The 24274-nt window shown below is 37.9% G+C and overlaps 1 protein-coding gene across 18 annotated transcripts in view; it reads left to right on the top strand.

Annotated features, from left to right (window-relative positions):
- The window catches only part of LOC117789921 (protein lap4), a 65626-nt gene that overhangs the window by 8362 nt on the left and 32990 nt on the right, over nt 1-24274 (top strand). For 17 of the 18 annotated variants that reach the window (XM_034629125.1, XM_034629124.1, XM_034629122.1 and 14 more), the window contains exons 3-9: nt 1384-1501; nt 10894-11476; nt 11544-11962; nt 15430-15644; nt 16304-16618; nt 16678-16757; nt 16827-17059. In XM_034629125.1, coding sequence (XP_034485016.1) covers nt 1384-1501; nt 10894-11476; nt 11544-11962; nt 15430-15644; nt 16304-16618; nt 16678-16757; nt 16827-17059 — 1963 coding nt within the window. Of the gene's footprint in view, nt 1-1383; nt 1502-10893; nt 11477-11543; nt 11963-15429; nt 15645-16303; nt 16619-16677; nt 16758-16826; nt 17060-18507; nt 18648-23928; nt 24264-24274 lie in introns of those variants that run through there. The other variant, XM_034629121.1, reaches the window with a different exon arrangement.

Below are 24274 nucleotides of genomic sequence, written 5' to 3'. Positions count from 1 at the left end.
GTTTTTTTATAAATAGCAAAACAGAATGAATCTGGGACATTGTAGGTACTCGCAAAAAGCATGGAAATTAAGCGAAAAATAACCATGAGGGAGCTTTATTACTTTGCCTTTGTGACGAACTGACCGAGACACACAAATGACACCGTTCTTTCTTTCTTTTCTATTTCGTTGCGGTTCGTTTGATAAAATGTTGAATGGGGAAGACTTTTCATACAGAGAAATGTCAAACGGTTGTTGAACGCTCTTTGAATTAAATCAGTATTCATTATTTTATAGGCAACATTTAAGCTGCTATATGAAAAAAGGCTGCAAAACTTCTTTAATCTGTGTTCTTCGAACTGAAACCAAATATTGAGAAATAGTTTTGGGTCTGCCTTTCTCAAATGAAAATTGCCTCATTCGTTATTGTATTCAATTGATATTAATTTGTTTGAAATTGGGTATAAGCCTATTTAAAGCGGGAAAAGAATAGTTTATAGAAAAAATATATCTTGGTTTTCATTTGAAATAAAATTATGTTGAAGGTTTTTTCGAGATACTTAAAAGTAAATCATAAATTTGTAAATGGGTCATTATTAATATCAAATCAGCGCCCCATCTCTTTCATAACCATTTAAGGCAGGCGAAAAAGAATTTAATAATCTTTATGAGTACAACTACGAATTATTTTCATTATTATTTTCATTATATTGGGTGGGTTTGTGGAGCACGAAAATGGAGACCAGAGGAAGGAAGAGAGTAAGCCAGCAATGGCCGATAAAAATCGCTGGCACAATGAAAGCAGCGACGCGGCGCTGACGTTGACGCCCCGGTGCGGCTGTTAACCTTGAGGTCTATGACTCAGAGAGTCAGCCACTAGGGAGCGCTGCTTTCTTTTCGAAGTGCTAAAAGATGAGTAAACGAATACGAATGCGAGCTCGAGTGTGAGTGTGAGAGTGAATATGAATGCGAGTCTGAGTGCCTAAATGCTCCACATTTTAGTAAGGTCAGTTGAACGCTTATGACGGTGATCGGTCGCGACCCTTCACTTTGGAAAGTACGAGGCGCACCAAAATAATTTATTGTAAATCGAACATCAAATTGATGTGGCTAGGAAAATCGTGATTCTCATAAATGAATTGCTGGCGACATGTCTGACGAAAAGAAAGCAACATAGTCTCAAAAGGATGCTGGACCGGACTTTGTGGACCGGGTCACGGCGTTTACAAATGACAAACTCTTTGAAATTTATGACCACGAAAACAAACTCACAACTTTGATAGAGATGAACTGGGATACATGCTTGAACCGATTGCCTTTTGTTTTGGCCAGAGAGAAAGGAAACTTTGTATTGTGTCGTGCTGCAAACTAAACCAAGATTTCTTCACTTCTCTTCTCTTGCAGAATTTCTTCAGATTGCATCGCCTGAGAAAACTGGGCCTGAGTGACAATGAAATTGGTCGCCTGCCGCCGGACATACAAAACTTTGAAAATCTCGTCGAGCTCGATGTTTCACGAAACGGTAAGTCGAAAATCAAAAGCAGAGTATAGAAACATGCAACATGCAGCAAGTGCTAGATAATTATTATTGACATTGATAAATTGTTATCCCGTTGTTGTTGCTGTGAAAGTTCAGGATGCGTTCGAAATAAAACGTTAACAGGGACACGCGTCCATCTAGTTGATTGACAGTTACCATTGGGAGTTTGTCACGCAAATTGTGTCTCATATTTCCTGACACTGAACAATCTTATATCAAGTTAAATTGCATCTTTTGCGGGGGGAAAGGAGGTGGCAAGGGTACAGCACGCTTTGCGGCTTGTGGGCGGGTGAGTCAACATGTTTTGTGGTCGGCTTTCTCTCATTGCTATCTGTAAATGGAACGGTGCAATGAAAGTCATAAGAAGACTCATAAGTCATCAATGGACTTTAACAAACTTTGACCCGCTATATATTTTTATTTTATTGTAATAAATCTGATTCAAAACTTTGACTTTCCTGGTAGCAGACGTCCTGTCCAACTACTTACTATAACTTGTCAACAAACCGAATGAACTAACTGCTCAACTTGATAAGTATTTTTTGAAAAAGTTCTCGTTTCATGTTCTCGTAACTTTTCAATGCAACATTGCACGCACAAACAAGCAAACAGAGAGAGACAGACGGAAAGACTCAGAGTTACAGTCGGGGGAATCGTATACATATTTATTTTCTGCTTAAGCAAGCATAAATCCGTAAACACCAATCGGTAATTGGAGTCAAGTGCAGCTCTCAAAATATCGCAGTCAGACACATGTACAAAGGTCGTCGAGAATAATCGACTAACAGATACTTTAGTATGAGTTTCGCATTATTTGTAAATAGTATATGATAAATGCATGCATATTATAATGCTTTGGGAAGCAACATTTAATATGCATCAGTTTTATAGATTCTCAGAGCGAAAGCTTTTGATGAGGATAAATATTGTAAATGTTGAGACCCCCTTTTAGCAGTACATGCCTACAGGGTATTAACATATAAATAAAAAAACCAGATTCGTTTTCATTGAGGGCCGTTATTCATTCATGCAATTCGGACAGTCAGGGGCGGACTGAGACCCATTGTCAAAGAAATTCATTCTTGCATGTACGCGAAAGTCTGTGTGTTTAAATTGGGTCTATGAAAGAAAATGTTTAAATTAAAATTCTAAACTGAAAAAATTAATAAAATGAACTAGGATATTCCCAATCAAATTAACATGTTTATCAATATTTAACTGGGACCGTGTAGATTATAATTTTTTAACTTTTAATATATGCAAGTATATTAAAATAAAAATAACTTGTGGTCTTTATTGACATTTTTTTTAATGATTTTTGGTGAGTGCAAATAACTTGTATTTCTAATTTTTGTAATAAAACTAAAAATACAAGTGCAATTATAAATATTAAATAAATATCTGACTTTAATTTGTTAGTTTCAAAATACAATATGCACTCGAGTTAAAAATGTTGATAAAACTAGGCTGTTTTTTATTACATAGCAAAAAAAAACTGTAAGTTTTCATGTGCTTACAGCTTTAAAAGACGGATATTATTGCGATCTTTTGGGCCCATATGTGTACTTACTTTAAACCGGCTCTGAATTCATTTGCTGAAGAGTGAAATACTTTCATTTAGGTTGTCAACGGTGAACAAATTTATTGCGGCTTCCTATTTCCGTTTTTTGGTGACATTAAGGTTTTAAAGAGTTTCCAGAAAAAAGTGCTGAGCCAGTATTGTATTACCAGTTTTTTTTCAAGTTGATTGCACTCATTAAGCGAAATAGCCTGCATTTCAGTATTGCTGATTGTGCACTTTTCCTCAGTTTGTTTTAGTTGTTTTTGCATACGACCCAAAATTGATCTGCAAACACACCCAAAGCTATCCAAGTGAACGGGTCCATAGTCAATCGTCGCCTTGTGCTCGAAACTTGAGCTGTTTGGTCTGGGTGAAAGGCTAGATATGTGCGAAACCGAGATTTTCTACTAGACAAGATCACAATATTTTGCGGCTGACCAACTATCTGTTATGGTTGTACCTTGGTTTAACCTGGCATTAGAAATGTGTTGTAAGATCACAATTATGTTTTCCATCTCTCTTCTTTTCTCTCTCTCTGTGTGGGTGGTTGGAAAAGCCTTTCACATTCAATTACCAAAACAGTGCTCAAATTCTGCTATTATTAATACCATAGTGATGGCTTTGAACTCGCCTGGTAATAGGAAAAACCTCAATCTGCAGGTGTGGTCGCACCTTATGCAGAGAAATTTTATTCCCTTAAGTTGGTCGGAGCTAAAGAAAATTGCAATTCTCAGCTTTGGCGCATTTGCAGCAAAATTAGAACGCTTGATTTGTGTTGGCTGTGTGTTGTGTGGCCACAACAACAACTATGGCAATAGCAGCGGTTGTGCAAGTGCAAACACAACAAACACACACAACTATACGAGCTGCCAAGCGCAGCACGCAAAAATACATTACGTATACGCCCGCTTGCACTTGACAAAAGAATTCGTCGGCAACTGCGACGACGTGCGATGCATTTGTAAGTGTTCCGCACAGTGTGATATGCTTTGAGAATTTGCTGTGAATATTAGTCCCATCGATATAATATATTTACATACCTTATACATTATTTTAAAGATATATTTCAACCAATTTGTTTCGATAATGTGAAAATGTATTTCGCAATTCGATTTAAGCCCATAAAGTTCCACGGTGCAATGCAATCGGCTACACTAACAATGCTAATAAAAACATTAATTTGTATAGCCGATTGTGGTGTACGTGTGCTTTTGTGTGTGTCTGTGTGTGTATATATGTATTTATTATGTGTATATATGCGGGTGTATAGGTGTGTGTATCGTGCAGGTGTTGTGGACTCCGGTGTTGTCGTTAGTAGCCGTGAGTTTGTACGTAAATTATTATGACAAGTTGACCTGCTTGTGAAGCGGGCACTAGAGGGCGCTGCAGCAGCAGTTATGTATTTTATTATACTCTTTGCAAAAGGTACAATAATTTTTTTTGCTAAACTCCCAATTACTTGGTCAGAAAATTAGGAAATATTTTACACATACGGAAAAGTTTCGTAGCCTATGAAACAAAATTGACTGTCTTTTGGTTAACATATTGCCAGGACAGTGTATTAACTCTTTACTACTCGAAAGAGAGCTTATGTTTCTTTATTTGTTTAATTTTTTATTTCAGTTCCTCTAATTGTTTATTTGCGCGTTGCGTTTTCTATTTCGTAAATTTCGCAGTTTGTTTTCGCTGCAGTTTGCAATTCCCGTAGCTGCTTCGTGGTTTGTTTATTAATACATAATAATTTGCAAATTTTTATTTAGTAGTTGCAATAGAAGCGAGTTGCTTCAGAGCAACTGCCTGTTGATAAGCCCAGTTTGTTTGTGTTTGAACTGTTAGACAGAAGACAAATAAACAGTATGTCAGTACGAGAGAATACGTTTAGAGTAAATATACGATACGATAATATACAAACTGTAGTGCGGCAATTGAAAGCGTAAGACACTGCGCAACATATAGAGGGGGAGATACTTTAGAAAAGAAATTCAGTAGATAACTGTGGGAAATAATTATGTGCATTTTTAGAGTTTTTTGTTTTGTAAAATTCTTGAAATTCTTCTTCATGTGGCATGGGAACGACCTTACGACCGATTTGAGTTTGACAAAGACCCAAGAAAGAAATTAAATGCATCTAACAAAAAGCCCAATTAAATGGCTTTTGAAAGCTCCATGCACCAAGTCAGCCACGACAAGCGCGGCAACCTCGACAACGGGGCACGAAAATTCAATGGAATCTGTGTCATCTTTTCTTTTTTCCTCACTGTTGCAATTGAGGCGTCAACTAGGTCAAAGTTAAGCTGCTAGCCGGGTGCAAGCAAACTTGCCATCGCGACTGCGACGACTTATTCAAGTGGCTTTTGCTGATTCTTGATTCTGTTGTTGTTCTTTTGCGCTTCACCAAAAGACAGAAGAGACAACTGTTGTCAAAGCTGGTTCCTGACAAACAACAGCCACTAAGCTGTTGAAGACCCTCGACAGACGACGACGGATCTCAAGAACTGAAAGAAATACAATGCAAAAATCAGTGCTTTGCTCTGGCCCCACGTTATTAGGGGCCATGACTTTGTAGAATGTCCAGAAATACAATTTGGCTACACACAGTGAACAAGTATGAAAAGCAGAAATTGTTTAATTAATGGCATTAAACAAAAACTATATCAAGAAATCAGAAAATTGAAAAATCATTTGTTCTCTCACATTGTACTTACTCGTAGCTGTGAATATGTTTGTGCATATTTCAAATGCCCGCTAGCGATTGACGTCACTGGGGGCCGCAATTAAAAACTAATCGACAGACGAACAAAACTTGTGTTTCTGTTTGCAGCCAACAAATCAAAAGCGAATACGACATGAACTGTCTGTAATCACAGAAACATCTATCGAAAATGGCCAAATTGTGTCAGAATAAGTATACAAAAACACACAGTAAAAGCAAACAAAATCTAATGCTAAACAATATCTCACCTATCCACTGAGAAGATTTGTAGACTCAACTTAATTTTCTAGAACTCTACTGCATCCGATGTGAAGTATGGAATGAAATTTGGATTTGCCTCGTTGTAAGCTACAGGATATTCAGCTATAAGCGTATGAAAAATGAAGTGTGTATATTCCTCTTCTGACTTTGATAAGTCTCAACCAGATGACGCAGGTGTGATTCGCTCCTCCTTGAATTTGATTAATTGAAAAGCATTTTAATTGATTGACAGTGATATGAGTGAATGTGTTGTATAAATGTACATACGTATGGAAGTACAATATATTATCTTGTCAAATGCTGCAAACATCCACTTTAGATATTCAAAATAATCTCACTTGTTGGACGTACATGTGTTTGGCATAATTACTGCATCTGACAGATACTTGTGACGTTGATTTTGCTGGCATATACATTGTAAATTTGGATAAACTTGAAATTGTTCAAGAAAGTGTTTGAGATTTAATAAGGCATTACATTTGTAAACATTCCCATTAAAAGCGAGAAGTTTTTTTTTTTAATTTTATCCTTTTTTTATTGTGGATTTCGATTCAATCCTATGAAATTTAAAAACACATTCAGAACATGACTAGGAATCGAACCCAGTATGAGACAGCTCAGCAACTCTATTTAGAGAGCCAGGGAACACCACAACCATTTAATCTGGTTTAATTGAGCAGCTTCTCATTCAATTGCTGCTCAATTATTTAACTTGATTAGTTGGCAGTTCTATAGTCGCATTCCTTTTCGCACTACTGTTTTTCAATTGACCCACAGCAATGGAATTTATATCTAAATTCCGAAAGAAAAAATATATTTTTTCCATTAAAATTATAGATAAATGGAGAATTTTACGATATAAAGCGTGAATAACATAAAACATGAGTGATTTTAAATATATGAAAGTTAATTATGCTTAGATTTTCGACTACGTAGAATTATGTATATAACTCTAAATTGATTGGAAAAATGTTTCTTCTGCTTAAGAAGAAATTCCAAAAATAAGATCAGTTTATTATGTACGAATTGAGATTGAAAGTACGAAAATAAAATATGATAAGATACTCGTAGATATTATTTTTTTGATTAAGAATAGATTCCACAGTATTTTTTTAACCCATCAGAAGATTTTATTGCATTAAAGACTTCTACTGTAAAAATAAATATATATGTAATAAAATTTACATATATAATACTACTTATTATTATTTAAGAAATAGGAAAGTTACTGAAACTACTTCTTAAGTATGAATGGATCATTTAAATTCATGTGAAAGTTTATAAACAAATGGTGATAGCCCATAAATGCGCAATTATAAATCAAATTGTCAACATTGATAAATTGACTTTCCAGCTAAATGCAGTTATATGTAGAAAGGGTATCTGAAAAATGGCCCTTTCAATGTTTTCATCTCTGCTTGTTAAACGTTTTAATTGCATTTAATGGCACCTGTTGCAGGTTGTTGCCAACGCATCGTCGCATCGCTCTCTACAATTAAAAGCCATTTACTTAGCGCACTCCCTGAACGACTTAGCCCTGCTTGGGTTTGGCTCAGTGCTGTCAGCCATTCTGTTGGCGGTTGCAGTTGCCTTTTACTGGATGTTGGATGGCGTCTATTATGAGCCGCGCCATAAAGCATCCAGAGGCGACGGAAAGCCATTTCTATTTCCTTGCTGCCGCTTAGGGATTTGCCAGATGTGGAGGATACTCTCTGAACAATGCCAGCCGGCAAATTGCATGCAGACTGTAATGTTGATGTGGATGTTGATAGGGATAAGAATGAGGACGACTCCATTCATTCAATATAAGGCAAATGGCATCGTGCCATAAAAGCTCATGACTTATACATACATACATACACATGCACATAAAGATGGTGCTGGCTGAGTGAGGATTTGTTCAACTTAACCTGGCTGTAAATTGAAAAGCCTGTCTAGGATTTCATTTCTGTTGCAGCTGCAGTTCGACATCATCTTCATTAAGTGCAACACATATTCAGAGATATGGCCTCAATATGCAAGCCTCTCTGCCTTGATATCTGACAAATCATTTCATTTTTCATAGCCATGACTAGCAGGAACAACGACAACGACAACGACAACGACATGCTCTTAAAATATTTGCTCGTTCAATGACATTGAAAAGAATTTTCATGCATATGTATTGCTGTTGTCTGTCATTGCTTTTCATCCACAATGTTGACGTCGTCGCTGACGTTTTGCCTGTCCGACTTTTGGCATGGCCCAACAGCAGCCCATCTCTCTCTCTCTGTCTGTCCCCGTAAATTTTCTGTCTGGCCAGTTTAATTTCATTAAAATTTATATATTTTTTAATATCATAGGCTTGCCAGCTTGTTCCTGGTCCATTTGCTATTTTAAGCAACTTTGCATACTTTTTCCCCCCTTGCTTGATAAAAATGATGAAATATTTTATATTTTTGGCACACTAAAGTTGTGTATATGTGTGTTGGTGTGTGTGTTCTGTTCACAAATTGATTACATTTTGGTGGACCAAGCCTATTACCTCTCATTTTCGTGCCTCTTAATGAGTTTCCAAATGTGATGACCTCTTTTCCCCTCATCCTTGTCACAAAGGTCAATGTATCGTGTGCTGCTGTGCAACTGTCGCCAATCTAATGACCGCCAACTGTGCCACACAGTTGAGCAATTTTGCTGCCCTACAGCCAAATTATCAAATGAAAGCATATGAATAAACACGTATGTACATATGTACCCAAATAAGTAGAGCATCATGCTATATAAGAGGGCCCATATGTTACCAATTGTTCGAGTGTGTATGTATGCATGTATGTATCTGTGTGCCTCCTCGTGTGTTTATAAGATACGTCTTGCTGCGTCCATTTGTCTACGACTGTTGGGATCATTCTGAGTGGTTTGTGTGTGGGTCTGTTGTTTGCTGCCCCTCTTATTGATGGATCGATCTCGATTTCTTTTTGTTTTCTTGTTGCTTCTAGTTGGCATGCAACAACCTACGTCAAAATCACTGAATTCATATATTACCCGCAAGCAAGATTCTTTTGATTCCATCAAAATGGAATTGTGTAGATGCAAAACTTTCTTAACGAGTTTAAATTTAGAGAACTAAACTACTTGTAAAATTCTTTTTTAATTAAATCCTTTTGCAGTGACATTCAGCAATTTATTTTTGGTTAACAACAATCGAACGTGCATTTAATTGTATTATTTATCTATACTTAATGCTTGATAACAAAATATATGAATAACGATATCAGTGCGAGACACGTGGATTGATTGAATGTAAATGTATATTTATATATTTTAATAATATCAACTGCAACTAATTATGGTTAATCAGTGAATCTTATTCATGAATAAGGGTAAATATAAATAGTCCATTTGAATGCACATAGTCAATCTGAAATATTTGATGAGATTGTTATTCATAAGCTTAACATAAGAATTTTAATTAAAAAGCTAAATTTGCAATTAATATGTCATTTACTGTCAATGGTCATTCGGGCAAAATCAGATACGTACTGCGCCATCCTTTGAAAATTGTCAGAAGGACAGAAGAGTTCCACATGCAAAATTCACAATGCGGCAGACAATAAATTTAAATACGAATTTATTCGAAATGAATATAAATATTTGCATATACATATACAGATAGATTTTTAATTAAATTGACTATAAACGACTGCAGCAGTCGGTAAAGGTTTTATCAAAAACATGCCACAAATTCCAGGCCAATGCGGGACAAGGGAAATAGTATGAAAACAATTGTATTGAATCCGCACTGCATTCAATGGATATTTAAAATACAAAAAAAATGTTGTATTGGTGTGGCGTAGGTCTGACTGGGAACATCCGCAAACGTCAACGTTTGGCTTGCAACGGGACAAAAACAATGTACATTGCTGCAGTACAACTCGAACATGTCCTGGTCGATAGTCCTGCCACACGCTGTAGTGCTGTAACGTTGAAGTTGTCGGCCTCCTGCGGGTCCCACGTGTCGTATTAGTAACATCAAGTTATTATCCCCAGTCTGGAAATTGTGTGTGTAGGTTTGTGTGTGAGTGTGTAGGTGTGTAGGTGTGAGCGTGTATTTTAGCGTGTGTAACTAGGTCAGTTTACACGTCGCGTCGAATCGCATCGCATCGCATCGTAGTAAAGGATTGTACGCCCACCTGCCAGTTTCCACTGCGGTGACCTTTTGTGCGAGGAACTTGTGGCCTTTTGTGGGTGTGTTTCGCATAAACAAACAACCACAAGAGCACACACAGACACACACACAGCCACACAGGCAGATAGAGGGATAGATACTGACACTTACGTATATGTAATATGGGAACTTGGGCTTTTGCCTGCGCATTTCCGCTTTGGCAGTTGAAAATTTATTCGATCAACAAGTTTCGTTTGTCATTTTACGCTTCGTCTCGCTCTATCAAACTGTTGGTGTGGCAACAATAACAAAGGAACCGTGTGTTGTTTGCTTCCGTGTGTGGCGGATGAATGAGCCGATTGAAAATGAATTGAATTGCTTTGCGAGCATTCTTACCTATTTAATCACCTAGTGAGCTTAAAAGTTATAGAAAAATATTTAATAAGTTTAAAGTTCTTCGTCTCGTTCATGAAATATTTATAGCCGCTTTATAAATAATTAGATGTGGATATTGGGGACATCCTTTTGGCGCAATTCATGCGTAAGCAGTATTGCGAGGGCGGACAAGCTTCAGATCAATAATCGATGAAACAGGTCATTGAAATGAGTTGTTAAGCAGCAACAATAACAAAAACAACGCAACGATAACATGCCTAATGGATTTTTATTAATATAATTATTATTATTCTTTGCAGATATTCCCGACATTCCCGATGACATTAAACATCTGCAGAGTCTGCAGGTGGCCGATTTCAGCTCGAACCCGATACCAAAACTGCCATCTGGGTTTTCGCAGTTGAAAAATTTAACCGTACTGGGCCTAAATGATATGTCTCTTACCACATTGCCCGCCGATTTTGGCAGTTTGACGCAGCTCGAATCACTGGAGCTGCGCGAGAATCTGCTTAAGCATTTGCCCGAAACGATAAGTCAGCTAACTAAGCTGAAGCGCCTGGATTTGGGCGACAACGAAATTGAGGACTTGCCACCATACTTGGGCTACTTGCCAGGCCTTCACGAGCTTTGGCTGGATCATAATCAACTGCAGCGACTGCCACCCGAGCTGGGACTCCTCACCAAGCTAACGTATCTCGATGTCTCTGAGAATCGGCTGGAGGAGCTGCCGAACGAGATTGGCGGACTGGTTAGCCTCACCGATTTGGATCTGGCACAGAACCTGCTGGAGACACTGCCCGATGGCATTGCCAAACTGAGCCGTCTGACAATATTAAAGCTGGACCAGAATCGCCTGCAGCGTCTGAATGATACGCTCGGCAAGTAAGTAGAAATATCAAATCACAACTTAATCAAATTCTTCAATTATAAATTGTGTCTCCTTTTGCAGCTGCGATAATATGCAGGAACTCATCTTAACAGAGAACTTTCTGTCCGAGCTGCCGGCCTCGATTGGACGCATGACCAAGTTAAGTAACCTGAATGTCGATCGCAATGCATTGGAGTACTTGCCACTGGAGATTGGAGAGTGCGGCAATCTGGGTGTGCTGAGTCTGCGCGATAATAAGCTGAAGAAACTGCCGCCCGAGTTGGGCAACTGCACCGTGTTGCATGTGCTCGATGTGAGTGGCAATCAGTTGCTGTATTTGCCCTACTCATTGGTCAACTTACAACTGAAGGCCGTTTGGCTGTCAGAGAATCAATCACAGCCGCTGCTAACCTTCCAACCCGACACGGATGCTGAAACAGGTGAACAGGTGCTTTCCTGTTATCTGCTGCCCCAGCAGGAATATCAGCCCATTACACCGGGTAAGTTGTAGGCTAAATGCCAACCGATAAACCGATAACTGTTGACTGGTTAACTGGTGACTGGTGCTTAAGTTCATGAATTGGCTTGCCGTTTGCTCATTGCCTTTGGCAAGAGCCCAACTTTAGTCATGGGCCAATATGGGGCCGCTTATCTAACGTAACGTAACTGCCATACATTCCGTTGGCACGTTCTATGGCCATATCATAGTGCAATATCTGAAATCTATGCTTGCGATAAGATAAGCGTTCCCGGCACTTGTTTCAATTTCCACAAAGCAATGAGCAAACTTTATAAACAACTCAGAAATCTTACTCTTAGGCAATTCTAAATTCCAAATTTATAAAATTTCGTTATTTTGTATCCTAAATTCGATTTTGTTTTGGCTTTTAAAATTCAAAGTGCAATTTGACAGGCACCTAACACACCTTTCTGCGACTTTTTCAACAATCTATATGTATTTATTATTTATTTTATTCTAAATATGTATATTTTTTTTATTTCGCAACTACACAACTTCAATGCGTTCTTTACTGTAATGCACTTTCACCTTCATATCTATAAAATCACTCAAAAAAAAAAATAAAAAAACAATAGACTATCCACCCCAGGCGCTTTATAGATCCAGCGAAAAGTTCGATTCAATGGATTTCTTCAGTTATCAACAGAAAGGTTTGCGTTGTCTGTAAATTCTATCCTAACATGCGCTATCATATCTATCCTATATAACTTGATCTATATAATAGAATTATAAATATGTATTAATCAAACTGTACGTTTTAGTACGCATTACCCAGCCGAATACCCCATGCATGCCCAACATATATTAAGTAACTGAGAAGGTTTCTTGGCCAAGTTAAGCCAGCCTGTTGGTCATTGTTTTTTCTGCTAGTTGTTTAGTTTTGGTTATTTGGTTATTTGTTTGTTCGTTTTTTTTTTTATTCTTCTGTGTTTTGTATAAGCTCAAAGAAAACCAGTTTTCGTGCCATAAAATGACGTCATATAAATCACATAACAACAAGTTGGAGGGGCTTGAGTCTGCGGGCGTTGGCCATCGCATACTGCTGAGAAATATTGGAAACTATGGAACAGTGGCACACACACCCAACACATGCACACTCACACTCCCTCAGATAGGCATACAATGTGCGTGTGTTTGATTTGATAATGTTATTATTTGATGTTTATATTCCATTCATTTGACAGTCAAGGCACCGGAAAATATTTGCCTAGTGCGTGTGTTTCCCATCACAGATCCCATTGTGCATACTTGAAAGACATGAACGATGGTGAATCTAAGTAGTTCTGGGTACTCGGGATCTGATTATCTGTCTGAAAAAAAACCGTTGCCTGTCAGTGGCAGCATGCCAGATCAAAAGCATCTTTTCCTCCGCACAGGCGTTCTCTTTGTTTGACTCATCCAATTGGTTGATTCTTTGCGTGATGTAAACGCTTCATGACGTCATGGCGTCAGACCTATACGAATGTAGAACAAGATCGACATGTCAGCCGTAATTATACTCACGAATAATCGCATAACGCCGATGCTTAATAATATTAATCGTCTTCTCAGAGCGCGCGCGCGACTTTTAACGTCGTGTACGGCAAGCACCATAAAAATACGAGCGTTGATTAATGGCCTGTCAGATACTCAATGGTACAGTCAAGCCTGACACAGCAATGACAGAGAGAAATAGTAGCGAATCTACAAAAATAGTCAGTTTTTTTTTTAAGATAAATTAGGTGATAACAAAGCTGCAAGCATTTAAAAAAGAATGTTTATATTTTCTTACTGTTTTTCGAATTATCTTTAATTTAGTCAAACATAAGAAATTGAATTTTTATTATTTATTTAATGTAGCTATGCAGATGGTTAAATAATTAGGAGTTCGATTCGGTTTAGAACCGATTTGCAGCCTTGATCAGCCTCTAACTCTCTACAGCTACGATTAGTTTTGACATAACATATCAAAAACAATCTATATAAAGCTCTGCTATCATTGATAAATAACTTATCGCTAGAACCTGTTCAAACCGTGACTATAAATACCATCTATAGCTTGTTTATTATGAATTGTTTGCAATAGGGTTGTAGATTCCACCATTTGATATAGTTACAGTATATACTCTAAGAACATCACAGTTGGGCTTTATCCGTAGATAGCTCGATTAAATCAATGCTAAGCATTTCACAGGCTTCACTGTACTGTTTACTATTTACTATTGACTATTAACTTTTATTGTTCAAATTGTTGTTTTTTGTGGTTGACGTTTTGTTGCGTAGTTTTTCAAGCTCATCTGTAGTAATATTATGTAACTGTTTTCAAATCGCAAACGAGTTTTAAGCAAACGCAAATAGTTTCTAAAAATACAACTATAATCTCATCAGTCTTTCTGCTGTGCTGTTATGAATGTGAAAATGATGATCATTATTGAGTGTGCATCAAACAATTTTATACAATTTACACACTTGTGTGAAAAATACTCAAGGCGTTTCATCAATAGAACAGCCATATATGGCTTAGTCTTAAAGTCTGTCTGTCGGTCTGCCGTTTCATGTAAGTGGTTGCGCCCGCGTCACTTTAATGTTGTTCAAATTATCCAATTAAAGCTCTGACTGACGGTCAAGACACGCAGATACCACAGACGATAGACAGTGGACAGTGGACGCCCCTGGGCCCTATTATTATTATTATTACGACATGTAGTTTGTATTATTTACATAAATCTTCATATAAACGTTGCTAAAGAGCTGCCAAATTCACTTAAGTTATCAATGACAACAACAATAACGATGATGACACCCTGCTGGGTGTATTTGTTATTTAAAATATCTGTAGAACGAGTAAGAATTGTAAGTTATGAGCTGACATTGGATGCAGCTACTTAAGCCCAGGGCCTTCGAGACCAACAGCTTCTGTCATAAACAACGATTTGCATTTGTTTATTGGGCCTTTCCCGCCCCTTTTTGTCCCGTTCCGCCCCTGTCTGGCCCACCCAACAAGTGGATACCTCAAATTAGCTGAGAGGGTTGAGTTCAACTGAATTGCCCACATGTTGCAATTTTAATATTGTTTACGTTGTGTGAAAATTTATGGCGCACACTCTCATAAGCGATTGATGGATTAGAGAGTGTACTCGCATGTGCCACTTGCTGGGCCTCCTGTTGTGGCTGCTACGTTGAAGCAATGTTTATGCCACGCCACGAGTTCGGAAATAGTTGCCCAAATTGTTGTTTTAGTGGCTTTCGTTGATTTTTCTGCTTTTGTTGTTTTTCAATAGCTGTATTTATTGATTTTACATAGCCGAAAACCATGGGCCATTAACCGATCTCAATGTAAATATTTATAAGCATTACGGAAAGCTACTAACTGTAAATGCATGCGCATGCCTCTCGCTAATATTTTAATTAGTTAAACAACAATTAAAACAAATTGTTCATAAAAATTCTTCACTCTTGTTGCCCCAGCACGCGATTTGGAATCCGATTCAGAGCCCTACGAGGAACGTGAGCCCTCACGCACCGTTGTCAAGTTCTCCGAGGAGGTTTCCCAGGAGAAGGATACGCCATTTGTGCGTCAGAATACACCGCATCCCAAGGATCTGAAGGCTAAGGCGCAGAAATTGAAGGTGGAGCGCAGTCGTCATGAGGAGAACACCAATTTGATGTCACTGCCAGAGGAGGTAAATAATGCTAGAAGATCAAGTGGGCAGGGTCAAGGGTCAAGTTTATGTGTCTACTTCAAATGCCCCTAATTGCTTTTGTACTGATCGCGAACGTGCTCCAGCAGAGTTAATTTTTTTCTGTTTGCTTTTATTTTACTGACCCATTTCTATATTGTCGCTTAAATTAATAAATTTATATTATTGTTTTATAATTTGTATGTATGAGTAGGTATATAAAATCGTTTATTTACTTTTGTCAATATATAGCCTACACTATCTTATCGTATATAGTATAATAATTATATTTGGTTTAAATGTTGTTTATATTTTTATTTATATATGAAATTCCACATAAATATTTTAATTATTGTATTATGAAATTTCATTAAAGTTAAAAGAATCTTCATCGTTAGTGAATCTCATTTATCAATATTATCTGTAATTTTTAACAGTATTCCAAGTACACCTCAAATGCATTATATTCTGATTCTAATTATACTAAGTTAACTTACTATATAGTTCAGCAATTAAAACACTATAATTACTTAAACTATAAAGTTAATATTATGATATTATGTATGTTATAAGTCATTATTTTTGTATTTGGTATATTTGGTTATTTATTATTAAATTCTTGGTCAAATTGTTTTAAAATGATTTTCATTTATTTTCAACAGAACGGCATGAAGACAGCTGTGACAGAAACCGCTGCCGAGACACGCACTATAGCAAATAACCACCAACAGGTAGTCGTGACATCAACCAATAACTCGGCGGCTGCACAGCCAGTACAGAAACCAGCAACTGTGGTGAATTCAAAACCTGTTGCCGTCGGAATCGTTTCACCAACACCTACACCAACGGCAACGGCAATAGCACAGCCACAAACCACACAGGGTGAGTCGACAACAACAGCTGCTGTTATCGAGAACACAACAGCAACAGTTGCTGCTGTAGCTGACGATGTCGCTGACGAACAGGAAGATGAATATGTAAGTAAAGGTAAATAATACAAATTATTTTCAAATAATAAAATTCTCTTCAATTGCAGGAACCCGATCGTCGAGTAGGCTTTCAGGTGGAGGGAGAAGATGACGACTTCTACAAACGACCACCAAAGCTGCACAGACGGTAAATTGATTATAGTAGTGTTATAAAAATTATAGCACTAACTGTTTGCTCTCATTGCATCTTACTTAGCGATACTCCGCATCATCTGAAGAATAAACGTGTGCAGCCGTTGACCGATAAACAGGCCAATGAGATATTGGCCAATGCTTTGGCCTCACAGGAGCGCAATGAGCCAACGCCGACCAAAGTGCAGTCGCCAATTGAGGAGAACGCTGATGCTGAGCTGGAACAAGAACAGGAACAGCAACATCCATTCGATACCTCTCTCTCCCCGATACCAGCCCCAGTCGAAGTAGTCTCAGGTAAGTTCCTGAACAACTCTTTTAGAGCATTTTCAACTCATGAAGAGCTTCTCATAACTGCTCACAATGCAAGTCTAGGCTAAACTCGAAGTAATCAATAAGCAATCGATACGAGCACGTATGTGGGTGACTTGGGAGTGGGCCTTGGCAATATTTTATATTCCACCCTCTATAAGTTTTTCTCAGCCCTTTTCGACTAGGTGAATTTTGCATATGCATTTCTAGACAGTTATGGATCGATAGGTTGCTTAAGAGCATTATCTTTATAATATTTCATTACTGCAGTTATGAAAAATAACAGGGTTCCCAATCCAACACCGGTTTCTTAGGTTATTCGATTTAAAAGACATTCGTATTGCAATTTCGCCTTATTTCCAAACGGTGATGATAGAATTTGGCTTCTTTTAAAACAGTTGTGTATCGAACATTGCTCCTTGAATTTATATCCAAGTTTTTGGTGTCTTGTTGTTTAATGTCAATGTTTGACTATAAATCCAGACCTAAAGTCAGCTAACCTATTCAAATTAAACAAAATGGAAAGGTCGCTAAGCCAATGAAAAAATCACCATTATTTAATGGAACAAATTTCGTTATATTGTAGAATTGTTAGTAAATACTTTGCATTATAACTGAACCTAGTAATTGGTGATAATGCATAAAAATTAAAGTAGCAAGTTCACTTAATTGTTAACGTATTTATTAAAAATTTCGCCAAATTTTTATAAATTAAGGATATATCAAATGAAGATTTCTGTAGCTTCATAGGACGATTATGATACAAAGAAATAAACTTAGCAAGTACACGGAATCTGGTCAATTATGTAATGTGGCACCTCAGCTGATTATGCTGATATCATCAGCTCAAAGAGTTGTATTACATCGATTAAATAACAACAGGGAACATTAAAGGTTAATCCGAAGGGCCAATTAAAAGCGCGTTATGAGAGTGCGCAACAGGTAAACTATGAGTAGAAAATTGGCCTAAAAATACTAAAACGTACACATACGCAACTCGAGCAATTACAGTCTGTGCCAAGAGTAATTTACCAACAGTGGTGCCTATCAGTTATCGCTATCTATTTGCTGGCTTGCAAAAGCTGATAAAGCAAACATATAGGCGAAGTCTCTGAAACAGAGTGGGGAAGATAAGGTGCAAACCATCGACTATAAAAATAATAAGTACAGCAAAAGAAAAAGAGGTAAAAAGAGTCAAGCTGAAAGAGCGACGGCAATGAAGAGCGCAACAAGTTGAGAAAGTGTGAAAAAAATGAAATAATATTGAAAACAGAAACAGAAATGAGTATGCCTCATTATGGCAAATGTTGAGGGGCTACCTGAGTAAAGTGTGAATGTGAGTATGTGAGTGTGTGAGTGAGTGAGTGTATTCGTGAGTGCTTGTACTGTATGTAGAGAGAGTGAGAGAGTGCAATTGACGGTCTGTCTCTGGGTTGGGGTCTGGTCTGTGTCTCGCTATCGGTCTCGCCGTATTGCCCATTTGCCGCTGAGTTTAGTCATTTTTTAGTTACGCTTGCGTTTTGTCAACATCGCGAGAGCGCGCACTACTCGTACTATTCGCGTTTGTCTTCTGGTTGACTTTTAACTATTATTTACTTATTGCTATTAACGCCTGCTGACTACACACACACACACACTGCCAGCCAGACAGACGGACAGACAGACAGACAGGCAGACAGAGTCAAAACAATAGCAAACAAGCCAAAAAATTTCACATACCTTGACTTAGTCATAAACCCAAAAAAAAAAAAAAACAACAATAAAATCGAAATGCAAATGGAAATGGAAAGACAGAAAATAAAACATTCGCAGTTGATTGTTAAATTATTGTTTTTTCTTATTTAGAAGAATGTGCAAATTTGTATTGCTTGCGTGTTGTTGTTCTGAATTTTTTTATATTGATTTTGCTTTCGGTTGTCTGTCTGCCTGATTAGAGACAGCCAAGTGTCTACAGAGTCTCATATTGCGCATACGCAGCGTATGCCGCTGAGCCAAATTGAATTTCAAGTGCAAATAAGCTAGTTCTTGCAGCTCTCTTGCAAGGTCAACACAGTATATGTGTACCTACAAAGGCAACAACTGTTCAAGGTTAAACTGCGGCACATCAGCAGCCTCAATGTTGTCGTTGTTGCAGTTGTTGCAGTTGCCTTGTGGCGTTTGGAGCTTCCGCTATTTGCATTTTGGTTGCAATGCATACGCAAAATGAGCTGCTTGAGAGTACATTTTCGTATGTTATTTATATAGCAAGACGCTTCTTTATATATGATGCATATATATTTACACTTGACAAACACGTAAAGTTTATCTCCTTCTCGCAGTGTGTGTGTGTGTGTGTGCGCATATCCGTTTTCCTGGCACTGGTAGATTTTATTTTATTATTTTTTTTTTTTTTCTTGTTACAACACTTTCACTAGAGTCGAGCACAATCAACATTTGCTTAGTACCTTTTTGCATGCATTTGGCAAACAATATGCTGCATTTGCTGCACATTTTACCATCAGCGAGCATTGTAATATCTTAAAGCGAACCCAGTCCAAACTGGAGGCCCGGCAAGCAATGATGGTCAATAAATAAGCCGTTGATAAGCCCGAAGCCATGCAATTGATTTTATGTATTGTATTTCTGATTGCACACTGTGCCCTTATTGAATTTCATCTGTGCGTGTTCGTTTGCTTATGTTTGTTAGTTTGTTTGTTTGTTTGTTTGTTGCTTTGTTTGCCCTTTGCCATTTGCTGGATTATTACTTGTTGTTGCTACGCTTTAGGCGTTTTGCTGCATTTCTCTTATGCTCAAATAACAATTTGAACCATTTGAATTTTCAATTCATTTTTCATTTTGTCGTTAAGCAAACAAATATATATTTTCAATTTTTTTACAATCAACAATCAGTTTCGTCATTGGCAAACTCTTCGCCTTTTCACAGTTGCATGTAAAGTTTGTCAGCCTCAGCTATTCTCCTCCAACATCCCACCCCCCGCACTCTTAGCACTTATTTGACATTTTTCGCGCAAAATGGAAACAAAAGAAATGCAATAAATGCCAGAGTTAAGCGAGAAAAGCTGAAAAGTGGCAAAAGGCATTGAAATGGAACTGCTAGATGGTTATGTCAAACGATTTTGCATTACATTTCACATCGAGCAAATGTTGCAAACGCGCGAAATACTCGCAACTCGTCGATGGTGTGGCAAGTGGCAGGGTGGCATAAAGTGATAGAGGGGAAACAAGTCTGTCAACAAGTGTTGGTTTTGTGTGTGTGTGTGGTTTTAATAGGATTATAGTTGAACTTAGAACGTCATTGCTTAAAAGCCCAATCTATTCGCTTTTTAGCCTAATAAACCAACTTGAATTCAGAATGAAGTGTTACTCTTTTTTTTATGAATCATATAATTGTTGTTTTAAATACTTTTGAGTAGAGTAAACTTGTTTCATTCACAAACAGTTGTGAGTCTATCAAATTAAGCGCAATATTGAAGCCAAATGAGACTATGATGTCATCTTTTTTCTTATCAGCGCTACACACACTCGTTCACACTCGCACACACACACATAGTCGACTGCATGTCATTGCTTCACATTTGAGTATTAATTTTTGTTGTCCGTTATCTCGATATAATTGATAAGCCAATGGCGTATGGGCCACCATGCGATATTACGCATACGACAGGTGGACCAAGGTCATTAACTAACGCTTGACTTTGGCTCTGCGCTGTAATGTGTATGCCGTATGTTGCCCAAAATATGTCGCAATGATTCAGTTTTCCAATCTTGCTCGCTTATCGCATGACTCTCAATTTGTTTTACAACGAGTCAGTTGGGTTTGTTTCAGTCCCTGTTTCTGTTTCGGTTTCTGTTTTTGTTCCTTATTCGCCTTATCAACTTTAGCTGTAGGCATTCCAAACTTTGTGCCGTTGTAGTCGTTGGTACCTGTACGACATCTGATAAGATATGAGCGTGCACCCCTTTCAGGGGCTCTTGCAAAACGAGTAGAGATTTGTAACAGGTCTCTGTATCTACGAGTTGTTGATTCTGCTTGTCGGAATTCAATGTTTTTATGCTGGCATAAATAATGTGATTCATTTGATGATTTGTTGTTCCACATTTAAAAATGACGCTTGTCTGGTTATTGCGGATTTTGATAGCTTTACATTTGCAATTTGTCAAGCAGTTGCGGTTGCAATACTTTCAGCATGACCGGCAATTTATTAACCGCTGAGCCTCTTTCAACGTGCCACACATTCATAATTTATGGGAAGCGAACAGAAGCAATGCAACTCACGTGTTCATCGATCTCATCGAGAGCTCTTTAAGTGCAATTAGGGCACTTGATCTTTAGCTATTGAATGAGATGTGAATGTAATTAAAAGCGTTTACTCTTGCGGTCATTGGCATTCGAGAGAGAAATAAATACAATATAATGTCGGAGGAGTGAGTGACATAAAGTTGGCATAAAGTTTGTGACATGCGTCCATTAGATATGCATAAAAAAATGTTTTCTCAAGTTTTCCTCAAGTTCGACTTGTCATAAAGAGAATATGTTAGTGGCCAGACCGCCACAAGGCAACAAGAGAACTCTAACACGGGCGTGTCACTAGACTTTGACTCATACTCTCTCTCTTTCTTACTCTGTCTCTGTCTTTGAGCAGCAGCAAGTCCAAGTGCAAGGCAAAGCCAGAGACGCTTGTCAGCCTGTCAATGGCTGGCCACAGGACATGCTTGACAAGGTTGGACACAAAGCTCTGTGTGCTATGTGAAATATGAGTTCAACTTCTGTCGCTGGCCTCTGTCATGTTATCTACATATCTCCCACATTCGACCAGACCCTTGGCTTAGCCTCGTCTCCTCTCCGACCAAGTCATTTACATATAAATAACCGAAAACCCGAGCTAAAGTAGAAACCAATGCATTGATTTAGCATTTGCCAGTCAGTTGCTTCATTTCAGCTAGACAGATACCACAAATATTCCAACAATATTTGTGAATGCCTTCGGGAAAACATCGTTGTCTTGAGCATCAAAATGTTATTTGTTGTGTACTCGAATTTTCCACTCAGTGCTTTTTAATGAGTTTCCCCGCACATTTTATGAGTTGTGCCTCATTTTTGGAGCATTTAAATTTTAATATATTCATATTTATGCCATTTATTTGCTGCACATAACTTTTACGCATATCATCGAGTGGTGAAAAACCCCTTAAAATACTTATACTTAAATACAATCGTTAAATTTGAAATGGTAATTTAAGTGCGTATGTGTCAGGCTGCCTGACGATTTGAGAACTTAACGTTGATCTTTAAAGAAATCTTATTGGGGAAAGTTCTTTTGATCGAGCTATAATTACAGTTGAACTGGCTCTTAAATTGGATCTATATATTTAAAATATCCAATATATTCATTCATTCTTTAGTTCCCCATAATCTTTTCTTGGCCAAACAAATGCATGAATTTTGCATTTGTTGCATACTTTCAGGCGCTTGTTGCACACACACACATACACATTCAACACGTGTCTTGGCACTTCTTTGTGCAAAAAAGAAAATCTTATTTTGTTTTATGTCTTTTTGTTTGTCGTATTGTGTTGTTGCTTTTGTTAAAGCTCCGGCAGAAAAATGGCAAAAGATTTTCGCTGGCTTTGTCCCAATCCAATCTTACCTCTGAGCATGTGTGTGGGTGTGTGAGTGTCAGCACGTGTGTGTCGAACATTTTATGGGCGCTTTTAAAATGTTTTCATATTGCGAAAATGTTGGGCATTTTACACATTTGTTCGACCCGACCCCAAACAAAGCAATTCCATTGCCTTTTTTTATTACCTAATTATTTATCTGAAACTGTTTTACGATTTAAATGAAAAGTTTTGTTCCTATAAATAATTGACGTTTGATGATGATAATAATAATAATAAGCAACGAACTGCAAACTGCAAATTGTATACAGTAAAATAATGAAGAGAAAAAATTGCAAGGGAATGATTACAGCAGAATGAAAATGAAAATGTCAGTTAATAATTTATTATATTATCGTCGAGAATGGCAGTCAATGTGGCATGTTGCATACTTAAGTGAGCAGTTTAACTGCGAATTGGGGCTTCAATTAATATGAGAGTCGAGAGGAACAATTATAAATGCGACTCAACACAATTTTGGGGTTGGAATTCTCGTCGGAATTCTCGTTCCATTGACAGTCATTAAAACCGAAATAACTTTGTTAGAGTGCCTACGGATTTATTGAGTGTAAATTAGCGAAACAACAGTGAGAGCGAATTAAAAGTGTACACCGTACAGCAGGGCATGGAGGGGTTGAAAAAAGGACAACCTTACTGGTACACCTGGTCATGTACCTATGTGGCACGAGGAGTTTGGCCTTTCTGTTGCCGTTGACTATGCCAAGCTCTTTATTTATTTAATTATTATTCAAAAGTAGCTTAAGGCCATTTCGCTGAGCGTAGCTGACGATGAGGATGAAGGCAGGTCTATTGTGGTTATGGCCAAAGGTTGTTGGCTTTATGGCCAAAAATGGCTTTGTCTACCCTCCCTCCCTTCCTCCACGTTTATGGGGTGCTGGCTAAAAGCAGCTGCGTCTTTTGGCCAGCATTTTTGGGGGCGGCCATTAAATTTGCACACAAATTATCATGTCATTAATATGTTATTTATGCAGTGCATAAATTTATTCCTTAAGGCAATCGATTTAAATGAATTGCCTCAAATCAGTTCAATCAAAATTTACATTTTTTTATTCAACACATTCCGCTGAATTTGGATATTATTATTGTGATTTTGATATATGATTTTGCATTGAACTGCATGGGTTGGCATATTGCGAAAGTGCAGTCAAATATAAAGATTTATGTACTGCATACAGGGTGCTTCAATAGAAAATATGCCGAGGAGCGCATATTGAAAAGTGCATTCAAGTCGAAATTCATTGCGATTGCGTTTGAGAACATCATCGCATCATGTTCAATGTTAAAATCAAAGTGAAGGAGGGCAACAACACGCTGCCCCGAAGTGGCCAACGTAGCAATGGCACCTCCCTCGGGGGCAGTGGACGAAACAGTCCCGCCACTGGCAGCCTGCGCAGCTCGTTGGCTTCCTCAAATGGTGGCTCGTTGCGCCGCAAGGATAAGCGTGTACGCATTGTGACCAGCTACGATCCCGTGGATCGCGACTATGATCGTCACAGACAACAACAGTTTGGTAAAGCCTAG

The sequence above is a fragment of the Drosophila innubila genome (genome assembly GCF_004354385.1).
Source record: "Drosophila innubila isolate TH190305 chromosome 3R unlocalized genomic scaffold, UK_Dinn_1.0 2_E_3R, whole genome shotgun sequence".
Taxonomy (NCBI): domain Eukaryota; kingdom Metazoa; phylum Arthropoda; class Insecta; order Diptera; family Drosophilidae; genus Drosophila; species Drosophila innubila.
The sequence above is the reverse complement of the archived record's forward strand: the minus strand, read 5'-3'. Positions and strand labels throughout refer to the sequence as shown.